This window comes from Corapipo altera, unplaced genomic scaffold, assembly GCF_003945725.1.
Source record: "Corapipo altera isolate COAL_440 unplaced genomic scaffold, ASM394572v1 66, whole genome shotgun sequence".
NCBI lineage: Eukaryota > Metazoa > Chordata > Aves > Passeriformes > Pipridae > Corapipo > Corapipo altera.
Genome location: NW_020884924.1, coordinates 5285232 through 5308325, shown reverse-complemented (window position 1 = coordinate 5308325; position 23094 = coordinate 5285232). Strand labels below are relative to the sequence as shown.

General features: G+C 41.5%; 1 protein-coding gene and 1 long non-coding RNA gene across 2 annotated transcripts in view; one reads left to right on the top strand and one right to left on the bottom strand.

Moving 5' to 3' along the window:
• Positions 1–892: 892 nt before the first annotated feature.
• The window catches only part of CDH20 (cadherin 20), a 119579-nt gene continuing 97377 nt past the window's right edge, over positions 893–23094 (bottom strand). Inside the window, exons 7-12 of the mRNA XM_027657468.1 lie at positions 19185–19438; positions 15146–15282; positions 12528–12649; positions 10527–10644; positions 3293–3544; positions 893–1859 (exon numbers count right to left, since the gene is read on the bottom strand). Coding sequence (XP_027513269.1) covers positions 1360–1859; positions 3293–3544; positions 10527–10644; positions 12528–12649; positions 15146–15282; positions 19185–19438 — 1383 coding nt within the window. The 3' untranslated portion in view covers positions 893–1359. The remainder of the gene's footprint in view (positions 1860–3292; positions 3545–10526; positions 10645–12527; positions 12650–15145; positions 15283–19184; positions 19439–23094) is intronic.
• LOC113953837 lies at positions 11882–12305 on the top strand. The gene is made up of 2 exons (XR_003530033.1): positions 11882–11959; positions 12203–12305. It is a non-coding gene; the product is annotated as an uncharacterized LOC113953837 (long non-coding RNA).

Sequence of the window (23094 nt, the reverse complement as noted above, 5' to 3'; positions counted from 1 at the left end):
CATGATTGGAATAGAAAACTAACTAGTCTGGTAGGCTGTACTTAGGCTGGTTCACTGCTAAGGGCAATGTCCAAGTGAACAATGATAAAAGAAGCAGACAATCTGCTTGATTCTGTAAACTGAAGACTAGTTTCCTTGACACGATGCTGATGAACCATTTTTTCTTGATGCTCAAGGCATGTAAAGCCACAAATAAACACTAACTGTGTGCGAAGTACTCAATAAATTGTCATCAGACTTTCCTTTCTGTTTAACTTTTATTAAAAGAGGTGCTAAGGTACTGTACTGTATGCAGTACATCATATTTATTACCAAAATTAACAAATATACAAAATTTTTACATGTAATTTTCTTACATCCATTTATTGGTCTATAATACTGCATTTGTTCAAGTAGGTTATCTACAGTATGTAAACATCCCTTGGATTGACCTCACACAGATTAGGAAAGCCCATCTAACCCATGTAGTTACCAAATATAGCTTTTTCTTATTTTAAAATTTATTTGGCTTTCATTGGTAAAATCTAATCTTCACATTTGGCACATGGAAGAGACATCTACAGTGCAAAAGAGGCAGATTTTCTGGTTTTGTTCTGAGCAGTTTAGCAGAGTCATGGTTTTAAAGAGCCAGGAATAAATTTACACAAACTTGGTAGGAGATGGATTAGTGTTAATGCCAACGACTCACAGATCAACCATTAAATTAGAGCAGAAATTCAAAGCCTCTTCCCCAGCCCTCTCAGTCACGAGGGAAAAAAGACCCAACCTCAGCCTTGTTTCTAAAGGATTAAAAAAGGACTCTGTTAGCAACAGAGAGAGGAGGTTTAGTTTACAAGGAGCCCTCTGAGACTGCAGTTTCAATTTTCTGCTTTGTGGAATTTTTTTTCTCTTGTTAGCAAGCAATTTTTTTCCTTTTTAACAGGGAAAATGTAACCAATGGGGAACAACTTTTTTATGGTGGCAATTTCTCCATGAGTTGAAGATTACAGTTGGAGTTTACAGATCTTTGAACCCAGATGTATAGAGCTTAGTAAGCTGCCATGTACAAGGGGGTGAGAAAGGATGAGAGAGAGAGAGTAACGTCATTATATTCCAGGTGTGGAGCTCTCCAATTTTGCAGTAAAATCCAGGAAAAAAATTTATTTCTTCTGGTTCTCATAGTTTCAAAAATGTGACTTAATTTAACTGAGTAAAGCTGACCCAGAGAGACCTTCATTCGCACCTTTCTTCCCGTTCTCATCCAAGCACCGTATTGCTATTTTTTTAGGAGGCCTTACCCATGTCCATGGAAGCATCTGATGAGAATGGACCGAACTGGACACCATTTCACGTGGAAAGCCCTCTGCCATTCCTTATCTGTTACCACAGAGCCCCGCTGCTGTCTGTGGCACCGTACATCTCAGCCAGCTTTTTGAAGCGCGGCCCCCAGTCCGTCAGATAGTCGTAGCTCTGGTCTGAGTCTGTCGTCACCGACTGTAAGGAGCTGAGTGACTCTGCCACCGAGCCATTCCCTTCAAACATGTATGTCTGGAGGGAGTCGAAGGGAGGTGCCCACAGGTCCATGTCGGCTTCATACAGCTTGGCAAGAACGTAGTTGTGGACGTTGTTGTCCATGACACATGCCTGAGGCACGTATCGGGAGAGGCTCTCTATTTCAGGGAGCATGTCCTGCCGGTTTTTCACCACCAGCTGAGCCTCCCGCGGATTCCACATGGCAGCAATGTCAAAGGCCTCTGTGTCCTCCTCCCCGCCACCCTCGTCATCATACCTGACAATGTTCTCATGGATGTTCTCTTCCTCGTCAATGATGTATGGCTGTTTCCGCTGGCGCCGCATGGAGAGGATGAGGAGCACCAACACTGCGGGAGGCAAGCAAGACACGGGGCTGTCAGCAAGGAGGCAGATCTTGCCAGCGCTTCAGATTCTCTGTTGCCTATTTTCCCCTTGGAAAGCCCAACCACCCCTTGGATTTAAAGAGCTATGATGTTTGCAAGTTGAGGAGTGTAGAAATCTCCCACCCCAGAGTCAAAATTAATAGCTGAGGTCTTGCTAATTTGTTCCTTTTTGCACCTAAATTCTTAACTCTTGGTGACACTTAGGACATGGATAAGCTTGCAATGCACTGTAGTGATACTTGAGCCACTTTTAAGCTAGCCATGTCAGAGATCAGTAACAGTTTATCTGTAGTGGCACACAGTTCCAGAGATATTTTTTTTCTACTGTGTGGCTGGGTTTTTTGTAGCTTGCTTTGAAGATGTCTCTTGGGCTGGCCACTGCATGTGACAGAGATGGATGGTGCTAAGGCACCGTGGTGATATGTCTGCCTACACAGCAAAATGCAGACCTAGCCCCTTAGTCTGCTCCAAAGAATTTTTTGTTTATCTGCAAGCCTCCTGCAGTGCTGCAGTGCTGGGGCTCCTCATCCTCTCCGTGCTTCTTAATATGAGGAGAAGTGGATATACAGGCACCAGAGCCCTTTGCTATTGAAAATGTGCCATCACTTTGTGACTGTACTTCCAGAGCTAGAACTCAGCAAAGATTTTGAATACTAAAATTTTGAACTGAGATATCTATGGTCCTTTGAAGAACCAGAATTGAGGTACTTTAAAAGAATTTTCCCTGTATCTTACTTCACTGCTCCTCAAACTGGGTCCCCTGAAATTTCAGAGAATGTGTGTTTTGAACTAATATCTCATGACTTGAGAGAATGAGAGAACTGAAGTTCTTTTGATACAAAGAGCTAACAGGGGATATGGAAGGTCTGGGCAAGGAAAGGATGAATTTTAATTGTGGAGACAGAACTCAGGAAAGATGCTCAGCTCCTTTATTGCAGCACAGCCACCATTTAAATGAAGTGTCTCAAGGAAAAAGGATGGAGGTGGGGACATCTCTTGAAAAAAGACAAGAAATGGAACTGGGCTTACCACTCCTGTTTCCTTTGAGAGCATATGATCAGAAATTGCTGAGGATGAGAAAGTAACCTGTCCCCAGCCACAGCTGCCAGTACTTCCTCCTGTCATACCTCTTGCGGGAAAGCCTGGGCATGCCAGACACCCTAGCACTTTGGGCATCTGGAAGAAATATTTGCAGGCCATAGTTTTCCCCCATTCCTACAGCCCAAAGTCTGAAGCCATATGCAGCTGGTCCTTGATTTGGCCCTTTAGGTATGTGCGTGTCTACATAAACACACATACATAGATGTGTGTCTGTGTCCTACACCTTCAGTAGGTCAGTGACACCCTGGGCAGAGCTGAAAAGTTTGTCCCCCAGCAAGGAGAAGCCAAGGCTTTACCTAACAGCACAAAGATGCAGGCAAGGATGGCAATGAGTGCCCCTCTGCTCAGGCTGACAGGGAGGACATACGCTTCTGCGTTGCAGGACATCACCATGCCCTCATCATCGCAGCTGCACACGTGCACGGTCAGCGTGCATGTGCTGCTCAGCACAGGGCGGCCGTTGTCGCTGATCAGGATGGGCAGGTAAAAGGTGTTCTGCTCGTGTTGTCTGAAGCCAGAGCGCCTTGTCAAAATCCATGCTGTATTGTCTGAGGGTAGAAAATAAACAGAGACAATAGCTGATATGCAGAGCAAATAGATTCAGCAGAGAATAAAGATTAAAAAAATCAGCCCCAGACCCACACCCATTTTTTCTTGTCTCTTCAGATTTAGCTAAAAGAGCTTTCAGAAGGCAAGACAGAAATGAACAGTTGAAGGCAACTTGTCCCTGTTTGTTCATGCTCAGCAGCTTTTCTAGGCCTCACACTTGGATGCTGCTACCATTTTGGAGATGCTGGCATATAATCCTTGTGGACATGTTACGGTACTCTTTATGTTTTTTGATACATGGCATGGTTATCTGCTTGAGGCAACAAGGAGACAAAGGAAAAAAACCCCAGCTTGCTATCCTAAAGCAGCAGTGAGTTGAAAATTTGCAACTAAACATTTTTTCAGTCAAATACATGCAATTTTATTAGTACTTCTGCCGTTGAAAAAAGTCAGAATGCTTTGTGTCATCATTGTCAGAATTATTCTGCTTTGATTTGACTCTTCTGCTTCATTTAGTGTAACTGCCTGTTTTTTATCAGAACTTAAATCAAAAGGAATCAAAATGCTGCTGCTGAAAAAAATAGCAATAGAGTGACCTAACAACCAGTTGCTGTTGGTAATTTCACAGGAAATTCCTAACTCTGGGGCTTTTTCCTCCATATTCAACATACTTTTTAAAATGTCAAAATTTCCCAGTGGCATTTGAATTCCTGTCTACCTCCTTCCCCAAATTCTTCAGGTTGTGGACCAAGTTTCCTAATCAGAAAGCAAGTGGATTCAGGAAGTTGCTCTCAATTCTCATCTCATGAATACCAAGCCAAAATCTTTGGAGATGAGTGTTGATATTTTCAGTGCTGACTTTCAAGATTTTTGACCTCAGAGACTTCTGGAAAGCCCAAGACTGAATGTCTCCAATGTGATCTGGCTCACTAGGGAGGCTAAAGGAACCTGCATGAAAATTGTCCTTTCTTACAAACATGTCTGCACATCTTGGGCCAGCAAAGATGAATGGGGAACACAGGTACTTTTCCTATTTGGCAGACCTGCAAGCCCTGACCCTGTGCAGTGATGTGTGGCATTTTTGGGAGATGACCTTTATGCAGTTTCTTTTACTACTTAGTTTTGTTTCCTGTTCCATTGGTTCATAAGAGGTCACAAAGTCTGGCCAGCTGCATCTCCAGGTTGTTACCAATGTACATTTCTTATGCTTGAAATGCAGGATGTTGATCAGCTGTTCCCAGATGGATTAGCACAATGGGACTGCTGCTTGGAAATGGCAAGAAACCTGATCACTAATAGACTGCAAAAAACCCTAAAATATCAATGGGAGTGTTCCATTTCCTTATTTCTCTGTCCATTCACTGATAAAATTTAAATCTTGGGTGATTTTTTTTTCAGAGCAGAAACTCAGGTTACATGCAGATAAATTCAGCTATATTATCTACATTGACCTGAACACCAGAAATAATTTGATGGCTTTTAGGAGTGAAATCAGGAGTGCTATATGCAGCCAACTAAGGAATATATGCAAACTCAAACTAGACTTGCTAGACTTGTCTGCTAGACTTAAATTATGCTTTAATTGTGCTGAAAATCTTATGGCGTCAGATAGTACTGACAGACATAAGCATGGAGATGTTGGGTTCCACAGTTTGCGATATTAGATTGAATTTGTGACATGTTTTTAAAAGGAATCTCAAGGTCTTTTTTGCTTACACGTCAATGACATTTCAAGCTTTTACCCTGAAAGTGTAAAATTCTGAAGTGTGCTTGCATGTCTGTATGAGAATATATAGTGATCTGTAGTGTCTCATTAAATCACGCAATCCCAAGAGCTGGAACTTTGAGGAAAGATGCAAGAAGAAATCCCAAAGTTGCTTAAAACTGATTATGTGTTACTGTTTACTGATTTCACCTTCGATATGCCATGCAGCTCTGAGTATGTGCAGTGGGTATGGACAGACATCAATAGGTCTTTCCGCCTCAGTAACAAGCGATAGGACAAGAAGAAATGGCCTCAAGTTCACCAGCGGAGGTTTAGATTGGGTAATAGGAAAAATTTCTTTGCTGAATAGGTGGTCAGGCATTGGAAAAGGCTGCCCATGGAAGTGGTCGAGATACCATCCCTGTAGATATTTAAAAGACGTGTAGACGGGGCACTTAGGGCACTTTGGTGTTGGATTTGGCAGTGTCAGGTTAACAGTTGGACTCAATGATCTTGGAGGTCTTTTCCAACATAAATGATCCTATGATTCAGGAATGTGTCCCAAAACCCAGCAGAAAGCAGTACCCTGTACCTCCCATGGTTTCTGGGCAAAGGGTATGCTGTGGACAGGAGACCTTGCCTCCTGCAAACATTTCCCTCTTCTCTCCTGGGGTACACACAAGTGCTTTCTCTCTCTCAGGCTGTTCATGTGCCCTTTAGTATGTGCTCCCCAGCTATTAATACCACATGTTTCCATTACTGGGCCAGTTTTAGCATGAGAAAAAGCAACCCAAAGGGCAGAAAATGACAAACTGCCTGCATTTATGCTATGTCAATGGAAATATTTGAGTCATCTTAACTGTAGTAATTTGGTTGCTTTTCTCTTTCCTGGGTGAAAGACTCACTCCCTTTAAATTCACTTACAATAGAAGTCACAAATTCTATTCAGGTGACAGCAAATCTTCATTTTATGTGAAACTGTTCTTTGTGAGGGAAAAAGACTTCATTATTCTGAGCTGGTCATACTTTGCCTGTAAAAGAAGTCATAGGCAGTGAACTTGACTGAAGCTGTGCAAAATCATCTAGTGAGAGATCTCAAGTGTTTTTAATTATTCTTTTTTTCAGGCCAAACCCAAGTTTCTATAATCTAACTTTAAAAGATATATGTCTATATATACCTTCTGCTGTGATGTGAGACCATTTCACCCAGGTCTTAAATGTTCTTGGTGATAAAATTCTCTTTGTAACTCTCAACATTACATTTTGGCTCTTTTGTTTTGTTTTGCTTTGTACTAGGCAGGCATCCAAATAATCCCTAAAGAATTGTTCTACCTGTTACTCTGCAATTGAAATACATCGGTGCCAAAACTTGTCGTGTAACTGATCAAAAGCCAATGTGATTTGACATGCTAGTGCAGTGTGAAGGACATGCTGGAATGTGATGCAGCATGGCAGAAACTGGAATACACAATTTTATTCCAAATTTGATATCTGCTAAGCCCCAGCCATCAAGAGAAGAAGGCTCGTGAGCACATGAAAGCCCCATAATATTAAAAATAATAAAAGGAGGTATGACAAGAATGAACAATATTTTTCATCACAGCTTCCAACACAGAATCTTTGGCTCACGGGGCTGGATGGTAGGACTTAGCTACGACACTGAACAGAGATGTTGAAGATTGCAGCATGGCAGGTCCCACATTTGTATGATCAGGAGGTAAAAACTGAACTTCCCATGGGCATGCAGGCTGGTGTCTTCATGTGGTTGTGAGAACACGCCATGGACCACCATCTTCCTGCGGTTTTCTGCCCCACTGGAAGTGATATCCCTCCCTGGAGAGGTCAGGGGAATCAAGCAATGTGTAGGTCCAAACCTTGAGATCAGAGCTAACCACGACTCTTCTCACTGGAAAGGTTTGGTTTCATTCTGTATGTATCTGCAGGAGAATTGGGGATGACTAGCCCAAAAATTCCATTAGTCTTTAAAAACTGATTGTAATGATTGTGAAGAGCTAGGAATAATATAAAGAAATAGTTCACCAGGAGTGAGAGAAAGAGCACAAGGAAGCAGACATTATGGACACCACTGGCTTCAGGAAAGAGTCACACTTTTGGTCTAGTATTTTCAGCTCAGTGTTTTTGCACTCTGCCAAAGTGGGAGGTAGACCACAGTTTTAGGGAAGGAAGAAATAGCTTAACATTCTCCTTGGACAAATTTAATTGCAATGCAGAGGGCTGCCAGAGGCTCCTAATGACAGGCCTGGTGGTGGTATGACACCAATGTTGATCCTGCACCCACTTAAATGTCTTCAACAGTTCCTGGTTCCAAAAGGTGGAGGGTAGTGGTTAAGGTTCAACAGAAGATCAGTTCAGAGTTTAATCTGAAAATGCAGTAAGCTTATTTGTTGTTCATCCCATTCTTACAGCAAGCCTCTTTTTCTGACTTTTTCCCAACACAGTCTCAGCTGGACTTAGAAGAGGGGGAAGATGGCTTGCCAGTGCCCTACAGCAGAAACCGGAGATTTCTCTGCTTCATCCCATATATCCTATATGGCCTTGGGGAGCCACTTGTGCCCAGATAATTGCAGCTACTTGACATGTGTATCTCTCATTGATTTTATTGAACTCAAAGGGAACCAGGCGTGTAAGTAGCTTAATTTCTCCTTGCCCCAGGTCCCTGTCTATAAAGGAGAACAATAGGATTTCTCTGTCTGCTGAGGATATGCAGAGAATGAATAGACTGAAAAAGTTCTCAGAGACTAAAATTACGAGGGCCAAAGAAATATGTAAAACAGTTCATCAGAATGCGAACTGTGATCTGTGTGCTGCTCAGTAAAAATCAAGGTTTTAATTGTTGCCAAGAAGGCTACATGTCTTGCAGTTTCTCTTACTGCTATGTTGGACAACCAAGTAATCAGCACAATTGCTAATTTTAACAGTGCCTTCCAACAGCCCGGGAAGTGTTTCTGTCTCGTTTTATGTGCATAGCCTGTGAGTAGCAAAGTGAGTTCTGTTATTTATCTTGTCACCCTGTGACATACAGTATAGCTACCCCCTTTGTGCCTAAGTTATATGATTTATATAGTTCTTAATGGCAACTAGATGAAAATATAAGCATAAATTACTGTTACTAAAATGACTACTGCACTCCAAATTGCTGAGGGAGTAAATTAATCCTTAATCATAGAATCATAGAATCATGGAATCATAGAATATGTTGAGTTGGAAGGGACTCATCAGGATCACTGAGTCCAACTCCTGGCCCTGCGCTGGACACTGCAATAGTTACACCATGTACCTGAGAGCATTGTCCAAACGCTTCTTGAACTCAGACAGGCTTAGTGCTGTGACCACTTCCCTGGGGAGCCTGTTCCAGTGCTTAGCCTCCCTCTGAGTGAAAAACCTTTTCCTGGTATCCAACCTAGACCTCTCCTGACTCAGCTTCATGCTGTTTCCTCAAGTCCTGCCACTGGTCATGAGAGTGCACTGCTTCCCCTCATGAGGATGTCGAACACCCCAATGAGATCTCCCCTCAGTCTCCTCTTCTCCAGGCTGAACCAAGTGACCTCAGCTGCTCCTCATACAGCTTCTCCTCCATACCCTTCACCACCCTCCTTTGGACATTCCATAATAGCTTAATGTCTTTTTTTATATTGTGGTGCCCAAAATGTGGATATTTCAAATAGTCAGTGGTTTGATACTTAGCATTTTTATTTCAAATTAATAACTAATAGTACCCAAAGCTTCTTGTGATATATACATATATCTCTATATCTATATATATGTCTATATCTGGAAAACTGGTATTTTATAGAGAGTGGGAGGCACAGCCATGCAGTCATTGCTGTCACTATAAATTATTGCAAGTATGGCCTTAGACAGAAAAAGTGCATCTGACACTGGGAATTTTGTGAGTTTCTTTTTTTAGAAAAATGCCTTGAGGATGAAATGAGCCTGGTTTGCCAAACGTTATAGCAATAGTTGTGTTACATTTGTTCAGTTATTTTGGCAATATATTCAAAAATAAAAAGGAATGAGACAAGGGGAGAAAGAATGGGATAAAAATGCAAGAAATTTTGCGAGGAGGCTTAAGGGAGACTATAGAAAAAAATGCTTTTGGGATGAAAAAGCACTAGCATACTGTGGAGGAGGGCCAAGATTCTACTAGTAGTGTGTTTTAAGACACATTTGGTTAATGGAGGCATAGGCTTCTTTCTGAGCCTCTACGTTGTTCTTTCATATGCATGGAGAGGCCTAGATAGGGGCTTATGAAAGTAAATGTGACAAGTAGCCATGTGTTGGAGCAAGGGCAGGCTTGGAGGCTGGCCATGTACTCTGCAGGTGGCCAGTCTTTCTCTCCATTTATTCTGGAATTGCTTGCTGATTTGTTGTGCTTTACACACTAAACTCCTGCTGAAATCCAGCCCCTCAGTACTAACTTGCAAAGGTCTGTACCAGGTCACTCAAGGTTGTCCCTCCTTCCTAATGAAGGCTGGTGTGCACCTGACCTCAGTATCATCGTCTGCCCATGGAGGTCCTCTTCCAACAGGAGTCATGCGAAGGCCTGCTATGGCAGGGCTTTCCTGCAGGCTCCAAAATCTTCCCCAAAGCAGCAGATTCCACTGATTAAGATGCTCAAATTCCAGTGCTTTGCCATGAGTCTTCTCAGAGGTTCTGTTTCTACTTAGGTCATCTTACACAGACCTTTAGCTGTACATCAAGTTACCCCCGCTAAGGCTCTGTAAGTCCTCCCTACTTCCCTCTCTCCTTAGGGAAATATGGATGTGCAAGGAGGAAGAAAAAAGTGCTTGGGGGTAAAGAATGGAACAGTACAAGAACTTTCCCTTTTTCTGTGCCTGGGAGAAAACATGAAGAGTACAAAAAAAGAGCAATGTAATTCCCTTCAGATTCGACTCCTAGTTCCAGTTACTATTCTACCTTTAAGCATCTCCTTTTGAATGAATGCAATTTCCACTTCGATAATCCAAGATGCCTGCAGCCTGACCAAAAGATCTGAATTTGCACAAAGCACTGGCACATTTCCTCAAAGAAGGAAAAGTGGCCTATTGCTAGAGAGTATTTATAGAGAAGAAAATATCATATAACCTTCAAGTGTATTAAATAACATGTCATTTTATTACTGCCTTTAAGGAGCAGGTGTCACTTGGTATTATTTGAAATGGCAGTCTTATCACACACTGTAAGTCACAGCTTCTCAAGTCCAACTCACGCACTAGAAATTAGAGTAGCTAACCGTCTGTGTCCACTCTGATTACCTTGATTGTCCCTTAGAGTAAAGTTAGGATTGTTGGCTGCCTCTGGAGCCAGGCTGTAGTAGAAGTGCTGACCCTCCTGTGGGTCATCCCTGTCGATGGCGCTCACTGTCTGGATCAGCTACAGCATATAATAAAAAAATAGAAACAGGTGATAAACAAAATATTCATAATATGAATGAATAAAGAGATATGCATTTTATATGCATAAATATAAGCAACTGGAGCATTTGAATAAAATTATCTTCCAGAAGTACAGTAGATAAATCATGAAGAAACTCAAAACCTTGCAGGCTTCATCTCTTTTGCTGTGGTCATGCAATCTAGTCATGCACATCCCTTTTAAACAAAGGAGGAGATATACAATTTGCTTCAAATAACAGACAATTTTCTCTCATGCATCCCTATGTTCTGTTGCGCACTTCTTTTTGTCTTTTGAGGGCCCAGGGTTCTCAGAAGATTCATTGTGCATTAGAGAGCTTGTAAGAAAGCCTATGCTTATTTTCAGCTTCATTTTGCAGGTAGAAAAGGATGTCAGGTTGATTATTTTACCACTCTTTTAATTTTAAATCAATAAAATTCTCCCCACAATGTCAGTAAAAAAGAAAGAAAAGCCAACCATGCAGACATTCTGCATATGCAATAAGTAAAACCAAACTATAGAAAGTAAGACAATGCTTAATCCAGAAAACAATTTGTCACCTCACCTATAAAGGCTTTGTAAAGTGGGTCTAACAGCTTGAAGCACAATGAGCTCTGCCTGAATAAACATTCTGACATCTTTTTAGACAAGGAATAAATCTTCACCTGGATTTTTTTACTTGAAAGTTATTTTGGGATTCAAAGGCAAATGACAGACCCATAAATTCTTATTCACCACCTTAAAACTGATTTCTGAACTTTTTAAAATGTGGCATAGAATTTGGCTTTCTTTGCTGAAGGAAGTAGTCCAAATTATTGTGCATAGCAAAAAGTTCAGAAAGTTCATTATTTAGGACACTCACCCTTCAAAACCAGGAAAAAAGTCTAGTCAATGATTTCCGTTCCCTATATTATTAAGAACTTCTGTAAATTAGTGAGATGAAAGTATCCTGTATATGATAGTTGTGACGACGGTTGTTTCAGCAGTGAGTAGCTATTTCATTCCGCTTCACACAGCTGGGAGAAGCTTCAGCAAACCGTCAAAAATCATGAGTGGTGTGTCTATGTGTTTATACTATACTAGCCAGCTTTGCATTAGGAGGCACCAGTCACCACTGTGGACCCTGGGTGGTGAAGCAAGAGGCCACCTCCCCACAAACGATCAGCAGTAGAGCTTGCATCAGGTCCAGTGAGGGTGAGCTCATGTCCGCCTGTGACACCAGTGACCTTGTTCAAGGGCTTTGATGGAGTTTTGGAAGGGAGAGGAGTAAAGAGGCTTTGCCACTTGCTTGAAGGTGTTGGTTTACAGTGTGTGAAACAGGAAGTCTTGTGTTGTTTTGACTCTCTGTCATCTCCAGTTCACAGCAAAACATATTCTGTTTAGCACCCTTTTGAAGCTGATGTGATGTCCAGCTCCCGTAAGATCACGTGTGCTTAAGGCTTTTATAACACTTAACAGTAAGACTTGTCTGTCACATGTGGTCTGGGCTGACTCTGTGGCACTTCTCATAACAATTCTCTCTTTGATGCTGCTACAGGACAAACCAGGTGTTTGCCTGCTGGAAGGCCTACCCAGCAGAAGGCTTCATACATGCATCCATGAAATGTGTTGCACAGTGAGCCTAGAAACTACTGTAGGAGAAAAAAAGAGGTGTGGGAGAATAAAAAGAGGTGCTATATATGATAGTAATCCCAGTGCAATTTGCTTGCCTTTGGAATGAAGCACAGACAGTTGCCGCTGAGAGTTCAGATGAAATGGGTGGGTAGCTGAGCCTTTTTTCCAACACTCACCCTTTCTGACATGCTGTCTCCATGTGGAACAACATCCCCTTCCCAGCCCCTGGTGTTACAAGCATTTCTCACCTGGCCTGCTTTGGCATTTTCACAAACAAAAGCTTCATAAAATCTTGCAAACTCTGGTGCGTTATCGTTCACATCCAGGACTTTCACTGTCACAGAGACGCTGCCCACCTGCGAGGGGTTATCTGGAAGGAGGAGGTATGATATAAAGAAAGGCAATATATGGAAAGGGGAAATGGCTGCTTCTCACTCTGCTCAAAAGGTAAAGCAGGTTTTTTCCTACTAGCTTGCATTAAATGACATTTTCCCATTGGGAACTGTGGTAACTTGAGGATTGTGTGACTCAGAGTGAAGTTGTAAATGCTGCTCTCAGTCTACCCTGGCGTCCCATTTAATCCCATCTTTTACAAACAAATTCTGTAAAAGGCTTCAACCTGGTTCAGTCCTACAGAACTATTTCTACAACAAAAGTTTTAGGCAATGCCCATTAACTTTTTTTCACTGGCCTTTGACTGTGTAATACTATTTGTTGAGCCTCTGTACTGGTGGCACAAATTAGAAAGGGACTCTTTCTAAGGACAGACTTGTTATTTAGAGCTTGTTAAAAATGGCAATTCTCCAGTTCAGACATGCTTTTGCTCAGAATTTATCTTCCTTGAACTCAAAAACAGTGTCAAGTCTTTGATACTTTGTAGAGAGGGGTTTGAAAAGTAATAACACATGAAATTGTACAGAAAAGCTTTCAGTGAAGCTTAAAATTGCAATGAAAATTTTACATTCTGCATGACATCATTTGTGATGTTTCTGTCCCACTGGTTCATTAGCTTTCTTTGCCTGTAAATCAATACATCATTTCACATATCTTCACAAATTCCAAACTAGGTGGTCATAGAATAATTTGTTTTTCTTACTCTGTTTTTCCGCCCCAAATCATCTTCCACTCCCCCTTATTTAATGATAAAATGAAACTCTAACCAGAAAGAAAAAAAAAAAAGAAGAGGTCAGAAAAAGTGCAAAAATCCAGAAAATTCTTTAAAATTAGTATTCTCATCTTCGTAGCCATACCACTTTGTGCATTTATCTCCAAATGTATCTCCCTTTATAGCAAGAAATGATATGATCATACAAATAATAGAGAGTTTTGTTAAATGTTCAGCATACTGTGTTCCATAATGTGTCACATTGTGTCACTGAGGTAATACTCAAACTATATTGTTTCTCCCTAATTTGTAATTTAATCCTTCAGCTTCCTATATATCCATACATATATGGATGAATATCTGCGGATGAATATCTGCATTTACACTCTTAGTAATATTGATCTAACCTTTAACATTAGGAGCTTTATTCAGAAATGCACAACGATGACGTTTTTGAGACTATTCACTAAATTAAAATACTGTGCTGCACACATACAGAGCAAAACTGACAGAAGATTGATGGAGAATGAATCAAAGGAAGACATGCCTTCATATTGTTCTCACCCTCAAGTGCTGCTGCAGGGGCAGTTTTTACAGACTCATGTGTACAAGGAATAGTAATGGCCATTGGTGGCTGAAAATAAAAGTGGTGTCAAAATAGATGGAGGTGAGATCCTCTCATCTCACCAATCCCTCTCACTACTTAAAAGGGCACAGAAAGGCACCATGTTCTGGAACAGCCTGCAAATATGTGGGAGAGTCACCCCAACTCTTGGGAAATATTTCCTCTGCTTTCCAAGTTGGCCGACTGCATTTTGGGCAAGTTTCTTGAAAGTTTGTTGCTCTCAAACTGCCTCACCACCTCTGGCACAGCCTGGATGTGCAGGAAGCTCTATCAGATGCAATCAGCTATTGGCAGCAAGCTGCTAAAAAGCTGCTGCTCCTCAGTAGATGAACTGAGATCCTGAGCAAAAGCTATGTGAACCAAAGAGATTTCAGGTGAAGACTGGGTGAACTTTTTATTTCCTTATATATCCCAGGCTCCTTTATGAAGTTCACATCTGTGAGTATTCCAAACTCAGCTAAATTTTTCATACTGACTCCATGAAATGCTGAGCATCTCCTTGTTCTCATAGCCTTGAAAAATACCTGGCACAAATGAATCCTGGGCTCAGTTTTAGCGCATTGTAAAACCCAAAAGCATAATGAGCTCAGAATACTTGAAGATCCCAAAGCATTCTGGCCCAAATTATTTATGTAGTAAGCAGATGGCGATGTCATTTACTTGCTGGTGAACCAGAGCAGATTTCAACTACTGATCTAGCAGTGTAGCATCATTGCTGCCTACCAGTCCCTGCACCACTCAATCCTCCCAGGTACAATTGGTAGCTCTAGCCATTGTGCAGCCTTTGCAGTGTCTGCTTTAGCTGCCTAGCCCTTCTGAATTGATAAGACTCTGCCAGAAACACATCAGGAAGACTTTTAAAGAAATCCTTGGAATACTAACGATTTGAAAAAGAAGGACTATGCATTTAATTGCCATCCTCTATGCCTCCTACCACCCTGTGAAAACGAGCATAAAAAAGAAATTAAAAAAAATAAATAAAATGCAGTATTCGCTTGTTGATGTCAGAGGAGTAATTCAGTTAATACGGCTTCCCACTCAGTGCATAATAATATGTGAACTGCTGAATTCAGGTCTCTCAGCCTGCTTTGTCTATTGTATCTCTTTAATCTATGTACAGTCTGTATTATCCTTACTCAGCTCCATGGCCAGCACAGTGATGTTGTGCCAAGAAATGTCCTCCCGGTCAAGAGGTCTTGCAGTCATCAGTGCACCTGATGTAATGTCGACATAAAAGAACCGCCCTGGATCACTGCTCCTGTCAATCGAGTATCTGCAAGAGTACATATTAAAAATATTATGCAAAAACTGTTTGTTACAGCCAAAAAAGCTTTCCAGCAAGGGGAATACTGTCATACACAGCAGATCCACACTCTTCCATAACTTAGTTATGTGCTCCTTTGACTTGTATAGTAAGATGCTGGAAAAATTAGGAGTTCATGTGGTTAATGGCATCTAATGGAGAGTACTATTTGAATGAAGATGGAAGACAACAAGATTTAGAGGAAGAAGCCCTAAAGCAAAGCACAGCTTAGCACAGGAACATCTGCTTTACAGAGAAAATCTGCCAGTGAGGAGTGTGATTTCTTTTTCTGAGCAAAATAATTATGCCCATTTCTTAAGCACGATTCAGACAGGATGAAAATGACTTCACATCAGCTCGTTCTCTGAGCACCTAGGCTGATGAGAAGGAACTGTTCCCTTCCTTGTACTTCTGTATTCTCTCCTCTTTCAGGGGAATAAACTCCACCTGCATCCTGGAGCATCCTACTGATTGAGCTGTGTTAGCACAAGAGGGATGATGAGTAGCTTTCTCATATCATCCAGTCAGAAAAACAGCTCCATCTGCGAGGTTGATTCATCATATTAACTAAACCTGCCTGCCCGATATCATGTCAGTTGAGTGCTGGGAACAAGCTTCTTGCACTGGTGAATGGGGGATTGTGGTGGTACCTGCAGGCCAGAAAACCTAGGCAGGGAGGCAGCTGATTGACAGATATCACTGCTGTACTCAGTTATAGGGATGGTTTTGCAGAGTGTGTAAAATGCTCAGTACCCTTCATATGTATCAACTTGCTCTTAACAGCAGTTTGTATGAGTTGCCTTCCTAGATAACTGTTAGCATGGTAAGGGATCCTTTGACAAAACCACACATGTGCCTAGGTAATTGTCACAGCCTAAAATAGAGCCCAGACTTAGTGTCCTTTTTGTTGATTGTTTCATCAAAGTTGATGGGAATTGAAAGCTTTAATAGCAACAGATGATGAACAGGGATCATTCTTCTGAATTTTCTCCTTTCAGCATGAATGCTTCCACTGAAACAAGCATGCCAGCCTGATCTTTATGTAGGTACTTACTATACAGGGACTTAACTGGGATATAAAATGCTACTGAGATATGTTGTTGGCAAATTCTTTTACGCTCTTTTTCAGAAAAACCAAAGAGGGAGGGATGGCTGGTTTGCATCCCTTTCCTTCCCAGTCCTTCCCATCTCTTCTTAAATAAAGAGATTTCTCAGGCATTTGATTTATTTAGGAAATAAGTACGAGTGTTCCTGTATTTTGCTATAATAATTATTCTTGTATGAGGGCTATAAAAAGAATTTCTCTCTGACAGTTTAAGGCCAACAAGTATCTGAAATTGAATAGGGCCTTGTGATTAGTGGTGTGGAATTAATCACCGGTGTCAAGAGGCACAGGTGGAGTCTTTTTCTGAATTCTCCACCTAGGTTCTCTTGTAATTAGTACCTGGCACACTTGTTTCCCCTGTACTATTTAGATAATCTTCCTGAATAATTTAACAACAATCATGGAATATTTCCAGCCACCAGAATTTCACAATGTGGGAGCCAGGTACTGGTTGCTGGGAAAATGAGGATTTGAGAGTACTTCTGTGTTTTAGTGAGATCTTCTGAAATATGTCCTGACTTCTCAAGCCTTGAAAAAACGGCCAGATCATAGTTTTAATTTCAGATGGAATTCAGCTTATGCAACAAAGTTTGTATCTGGGATTATTGTTCATTTCCCCACAGTAGCCCTCACAGTGCTGTGCTTTGCATTGGCAGCTAGAAGGGTGTTGATAACACATCGGTGTTCTGGCTACTGCTGAGCACAACGCCAACAGTGTAACATTCCTCTCTCAGTTGAGGGCAAGATCCTGGGAGGGGACTCAAGTAGGCCAGCTGACCCAAACTGACCAGGAAGGCAGGCATTCATTGTCTCTGATGGCTGCCTGCTTAGGAATTGTCATGTGTGCAGAAGGCCTGTTGCTCGGGAGTGGCCGACCACTGCTGCTCATGGGAAGTAGAGAATAAACCCTGCTACCTTTTGCTTCGCTTTTGCACGCACAAGCTTTTGCTTTGCTTCTGCTTTAATAAACTGCCTTATCCCAACCCACGAGATGTTTTCCATCTTACTCTTTCCCCTGTCCAGCTGGGAAGGGGAGTGATAGAGTGGCTGGGTGGGCACCTGGCATCCAGCCAAGGTCAACCCACCACACATTGTCAGACTGATACTGCACAGAGTTGGCATGGATGGAAGAGACCACAGGAGAGGCAAGGAGAACTAATTCTTTATATCTGCTTTTTAGATAGCATTAGAAATGGTATTCTTTTTTCCCTGTTTCCTTTACCTCAATCATTTATATTTGTAAGTAAAAGATGTGGGGGAAAAAGGAGGGAAGGAATGAGGAAAGAAGAGGAAATGGAAAGGGAGGAACATGGGGAGAAAAGGGGAAGAAAGTTGTCAAGGAACAGACTTACAAAAGAGTCTGTGCATATTTACAACTTCTTTTTTTTAATGTATCTTAGGTGATGCATTCTGTGCTTTGTAGAGTGTTGTTTCGAGTTTCATCAAGTCACTGGAAAGCTCAGAAGAAAACTAAGAAAAACCTCATTAAAAATAACAATGAACAGTTCTACCCTCTGATAGCCCTAGATAGAATTATTCTTACAATATTTTTTGGCAGATTAACAAAAAGCTGTTTGCATTACAGTGTTTGGATAATGCTAGAGAGTAATCAGCAAAATAAGATGCGAGTGGAAAAAAGTTTAGGGTAATGAAATTGGGATGCAGACAGTATAATAGTTTTAGTGAGGAATTTGAGATAATGTCATGAGAAGTATGATAACCTTATAATGTAGGCAGAAAGAATAGGTATATTAAGGTGGCATGTTTGAAAAAAATAATTAAAACAGCAACATAGAAAGCAATATCATTAAGAAAAATAGGCTTGGTTTCTTCTCAGATCTCCTAGCTCACAGAATTGCTCATTTAGATTTTACTTTCTTCAAGAACTCCTAATATTCAATATTTGAACTTCCTCCTGTGTTTCCCAGGACTGTTCCTGAACACAGACATCTCAGAAGCTGGACTGATGCAAGGTTAGGCAAACAGCAGGTCAACACCCCAAACTTCTCTCAGATAAGAGAAGCAGCCAACCTGCTGGGATAATCAATGTGCAGTCACTAGGAGCTTCTGCGGGTAATGAAAATTAGTATGTGGGTTGGCCTCAGAGAAGAACAATCTGCTCTGATAAATGGGGCTGGCAGTGGCTGGCGGCCACTGTGGGAAAGAGTGCTGTGATCACACAAATCTGCTCCTTTGGTTACTTGCTGAGTTGCAGCAACGAAGCTCCCGTGGCTGTAAATACACCTTTACCTTTCTTAGGGGAATATCTAGCTCTGCAGCTTTCACCAGACACTAGATAATTTAGTAGTTTGTGAATATTTATTGGCATGCATTCAATCTACTCCAAAAGTAGCTGCGTATTTGAGCTGTTGATGAAGTCAAGCTTTGAAACAGAAGGGGAAGAAAGGACAAGTAAGTTGATTACCTTCCCATTGGTATGGTAGCAAGTTCTCAGCAATGCTGTCAGGTTTTGTGCCAGCAAATGCATGAGAGTCTGGGGTTTGCTTTTAATGTATGCTATCAGGACATGTCTGACCAGCTCATTGCTAGGCTAGATGCTGACGTTCTCCATACCACAGAAAAGGGTGAGCTCCTTCGATGCTTTGATAGTCCCCTCAGTGTGAGGTCTAGTTTGACTAAATCCACTGACAAATGCTACTGGCTAAAAGGGGAGAGTCCCTCCTGTGCTGTTTCAGCCCCATCACTGCCTCACCAACCAGACACACCAGGCAGTACTCATAGGGGAACACATAAAGAGAGGACAGACCTGATGGAGTTGTTGGTCACATCTGGGTCCTTGGCAGAAATGATCTGTATGGTGGTTCCAATATCCACATCCTCAGGCACTTCCACAAAGTATATGCTGGGCTCAAACACAGGAGGTTCATCCACATCCTCCACGCTGATGTGGACGGTGGTGGTGTCACGGAAGGGACCCAGGTTCAGGAACCGCATTTCCAGGTGGGGGTTGGCACCCTCTACTTTCAAGGTGTAGCTTTTCTTGCTTTCAAAACTTAAAGGCTAAGGAGAAAAATATATCTAGCATTAGGCACACTGAGCCATATGATTTAGGCCATATAATTTTAATTTTCAGAAGTAAAATATGCTTTGTAATATAAACTTATGTTGCTTTTAAAAAATAAATATCTTCTATGATTTTCAATCATGAGGGCAACAAAGATATATATTTGCAGATGGACACAAAGTTGAATAGAAAGCACAGTAATAGAAATGGCACTGTATACTTCTTTAATTTAATTTGACAGCTGAACTGAAAAAAATGGGATAAATACTTGCAGGTCACTTAAAAATACATATTATTTCATTCTTCTTGCTAAAATGAAAATAAAAGCAGCAACACCACCACTGCACTGTGATATATATAGCCTGTTTCATGCCACTCTGATGAAAATATAGGCAGAAACAGACAGTATGGGAGTTCCTGAAAACCAGGTAAAGATATGAAGAGTCTGTTCCTCAAAAATGGCTCCAGTGTCAGGAACAACACCTCCACAAATAAGGTGGAGGTCCCAATTAGCATACTCTTTTTTCCCCTGAAGAGACTGCAGTCTTGTCTCCAAAGAGCTTTGTCTGCCAAGTGATAAAGAGCTCCAGTGGGAGCAGGGAACAGCTGCTCTTGCAAGATCCTGTTCCAGTTTTTATCAGTAATTCATCCCTCCTGGAAGTTAGGTTTTTCACCTCCTTTCAGTAAGTATCCTAAACACAGGTTCACAGTCCAGGTATGATGAGTGCTAGGATTTGAATCTCCTCCCGGTCTAGAGAACAATTTAATTTCAAAGCATTATAAGGCATCCCTGTCGTCTTCCTGAAGGAGCTTTCCCACTTCGTATAAAATATGATATACTCAAGTATTATTTGAAACAAGGAGTTCCTTTCCCTTTCCCTTTCCCTTTCCCTTTCCCTTTCCCTTTCCCTTTCGCCTTCCCCTTCCCCTTTCTAATGGATAAAGGGGGAGAGCTTCCTCTATTAGTAGTTTCATGAATTAGATTTCCTGTTTAGACAAAACTACGTATATGCTGTACATGGATATAGAATTAATTAATGCTGACACTGAACTGCTCAATAAATACATTTTTCATCTCTGCCCCCTCCTCTTTCCACAGATACCTGAAGAAAATAAGGTGTCTCCAAAACCTGCTTAGAACTAAATAGGGAATTCCACATTTAATGTGCAATTTACCAGTCTTGGTAAGAATAATTAAAAGAATTTGACAAACCAGAATGACAGTATGGATGGATCAGTCCAAAATATAAAAAATTTTTCACCAGATGAAGTACAGTTTATAGAGGACACAGTCACACTTCCCGAGTTGCAAGAAGTTACAAGCAATTGCACTGTGGTTAAATGTTCACAACCCTTTACTTGTATAATCTGGGGAGTTTTGATTACAGAATCACAGAACCACAGAATATGCTGAGTTGGAAGGAATTCGCAAGGATCAAGTCCAATCCTTAGCCCTGCACACACCATGTGCCCAAGAGTATCATCCAAATGCTTCTTGAACTCTGCCAGGCTTGGTGCTACAACCACTTCCCTGGGGAGCCTGTTCCAGTGCCCAACCACCCTCTGGGTGAAGAACGTTTTTCTAATATTCTACCTAAACTTGAACACCCCCTGAATTCAGTCATGTCTTCAGTACTTGTCTACTGCCACAACAACTTCCCTCTTGAGTTGTAGAAACATTGCAGGGACATACAAAAGCTCATGCTTTCAAAATTAGTACCAGTACTAATGTTCTGCATAGGAATGCCTGCTTAAAGACTGAGGTTCTTGAAATTATAAAACTGAAAATCATTCAACATTTAGTACATGGGAGTGAGGAATGAAGACTGGAATGGGAGCTGGTTTTTTGTTCTGGGGACATGACAGTCCAGTCTTGCTGGAGATGCTGTACAGTGAGTGATACAGTATGAACTGTGTAATCTGTGGCAGCAGGTGCAAACAGATGATCTGAAACTAGCTCCTGCTGCCCTCAGTTCCACCTGGTACATCAGTGACTACTGCAGGCATAGCGCTTGTCAGCGAGGATTTGTTGAGATCCGCAAACATAATACTCATTACTGCAGAGCCATTATGGTCTACCAGTTGCATATTTATGTGCTGTAAAAATAGCAGTAAGATAGATTCACAGGACTGAGTAAAACTTACTGTCCATCTGGCAAGGAATGTGCAATGCAAAGGTGCCTAAACGTATACTAAGAAAGAGGCCATAATATTTAAAGGATTCCCATGGGAAGAAAACTGCATGAGAAACATTGCATGTACACTAAAAAGGTAAGTTATAAAAAGGGCAGTTAAATCACAGACACATTTAATAGCTATAAAATTTGACTACATTATGAAAACACATAATCACCTAGAATAATCAAGTTAGAAGAAGGAGAAAAATCAAGCAAGTGTGCTAGACCATCACATTTTTGATACTCCTGTTGGCCTTGGACTCCTTCATTGTCAAAGATGGCTTTCCCTCCTGTTTATCTCCTGTGCCAGTGCCTCAATACCACTGGCCCTCTCATCAGATTTGTCTCCCACAGGTGCGTTTAAACCTCTTTCCAACACTTGTCCCATGGGGAAGGCAAGGAGATTACCTTCTCCTGTGAACTGAGCATGCTGCAAAACACACCCAAGAGGAGAGGCAACAAGGAGATTACCTTCTTCTGTGAACTGAGCATGCTGCAAAACACACCCAAGAGGAGAGGCAACCCATGGAAACCACTCCTTGTCCTTGCCCTCCTTCCCCCAGTGCTGAGACAGGCACTGAGAGGTTCACCATGCAGGAGGGATTTAGCAAGACCCGCTGTGAGAAACTGATTGATCAGGTAGTGTCAGGGGAGGAGGGCAGGGGAGGGGAGGGCTATCCTGAGTGCCTGGGTACTGGCTGGGTAACGCACCACTCTGCCTTCCATGGGCAATGTGAAAGGGAATGCAGGGAGAAGAGGGAGATAGGGTAAGCATCAGTCTCACAGGTAGGGAGCTTGGAACGAGCTGTAGCTCTTCAGGAGGTGCTCAACATTTTGTGGGATTAGTGGGCTAAGAAAAGTAGCCATGAGACCACAAGCAGTGGTCTTATCAGTAACTGTAAATTCTGGCTTTCTGACACCCATGATAGAAGTCTTAGTTATTTCGTTTGGGAAATTTGTCAAGAAAAATTAAACAGAAACTTTTGTTTTCTTTTAAATAAGAGTTCATTCTGGGTTTAGAAATTCTCTCTCTCTCTCTCTCTCCCCGCATTTTGACATCCTTTTCTGTCCACACCAGTTGAATTAATTTTTTTTCTTTCTTGAATGGATTCAAAGGATGACTTTCCCAATATTTGGCTATTGATAATCACAACATTACATAAAGCTACAGGCATATATTAAATGTTACAAACATTTATGTACAGTAGGTGGATTGAGTGGTATGTACCTGATGTCATCTAGCAAAACTCTATTCATAATAACAAAAGTCAAGCTTATTGACACATTTACTCCAAAGAAACTATTTGTTTTAATCAGTAAATGAATGAAAGATTACACTAGAGTTTGCATTCAACATTTATTTCATTCCAGAAAACATGCTTAACTTTAGGGACTACTATGCATAAACAAGAGTTGGGGAAAGGTGACCATAAATACAAGCTTAAATGCTTTGCTCTAGGGCATAGAGGCTTGCA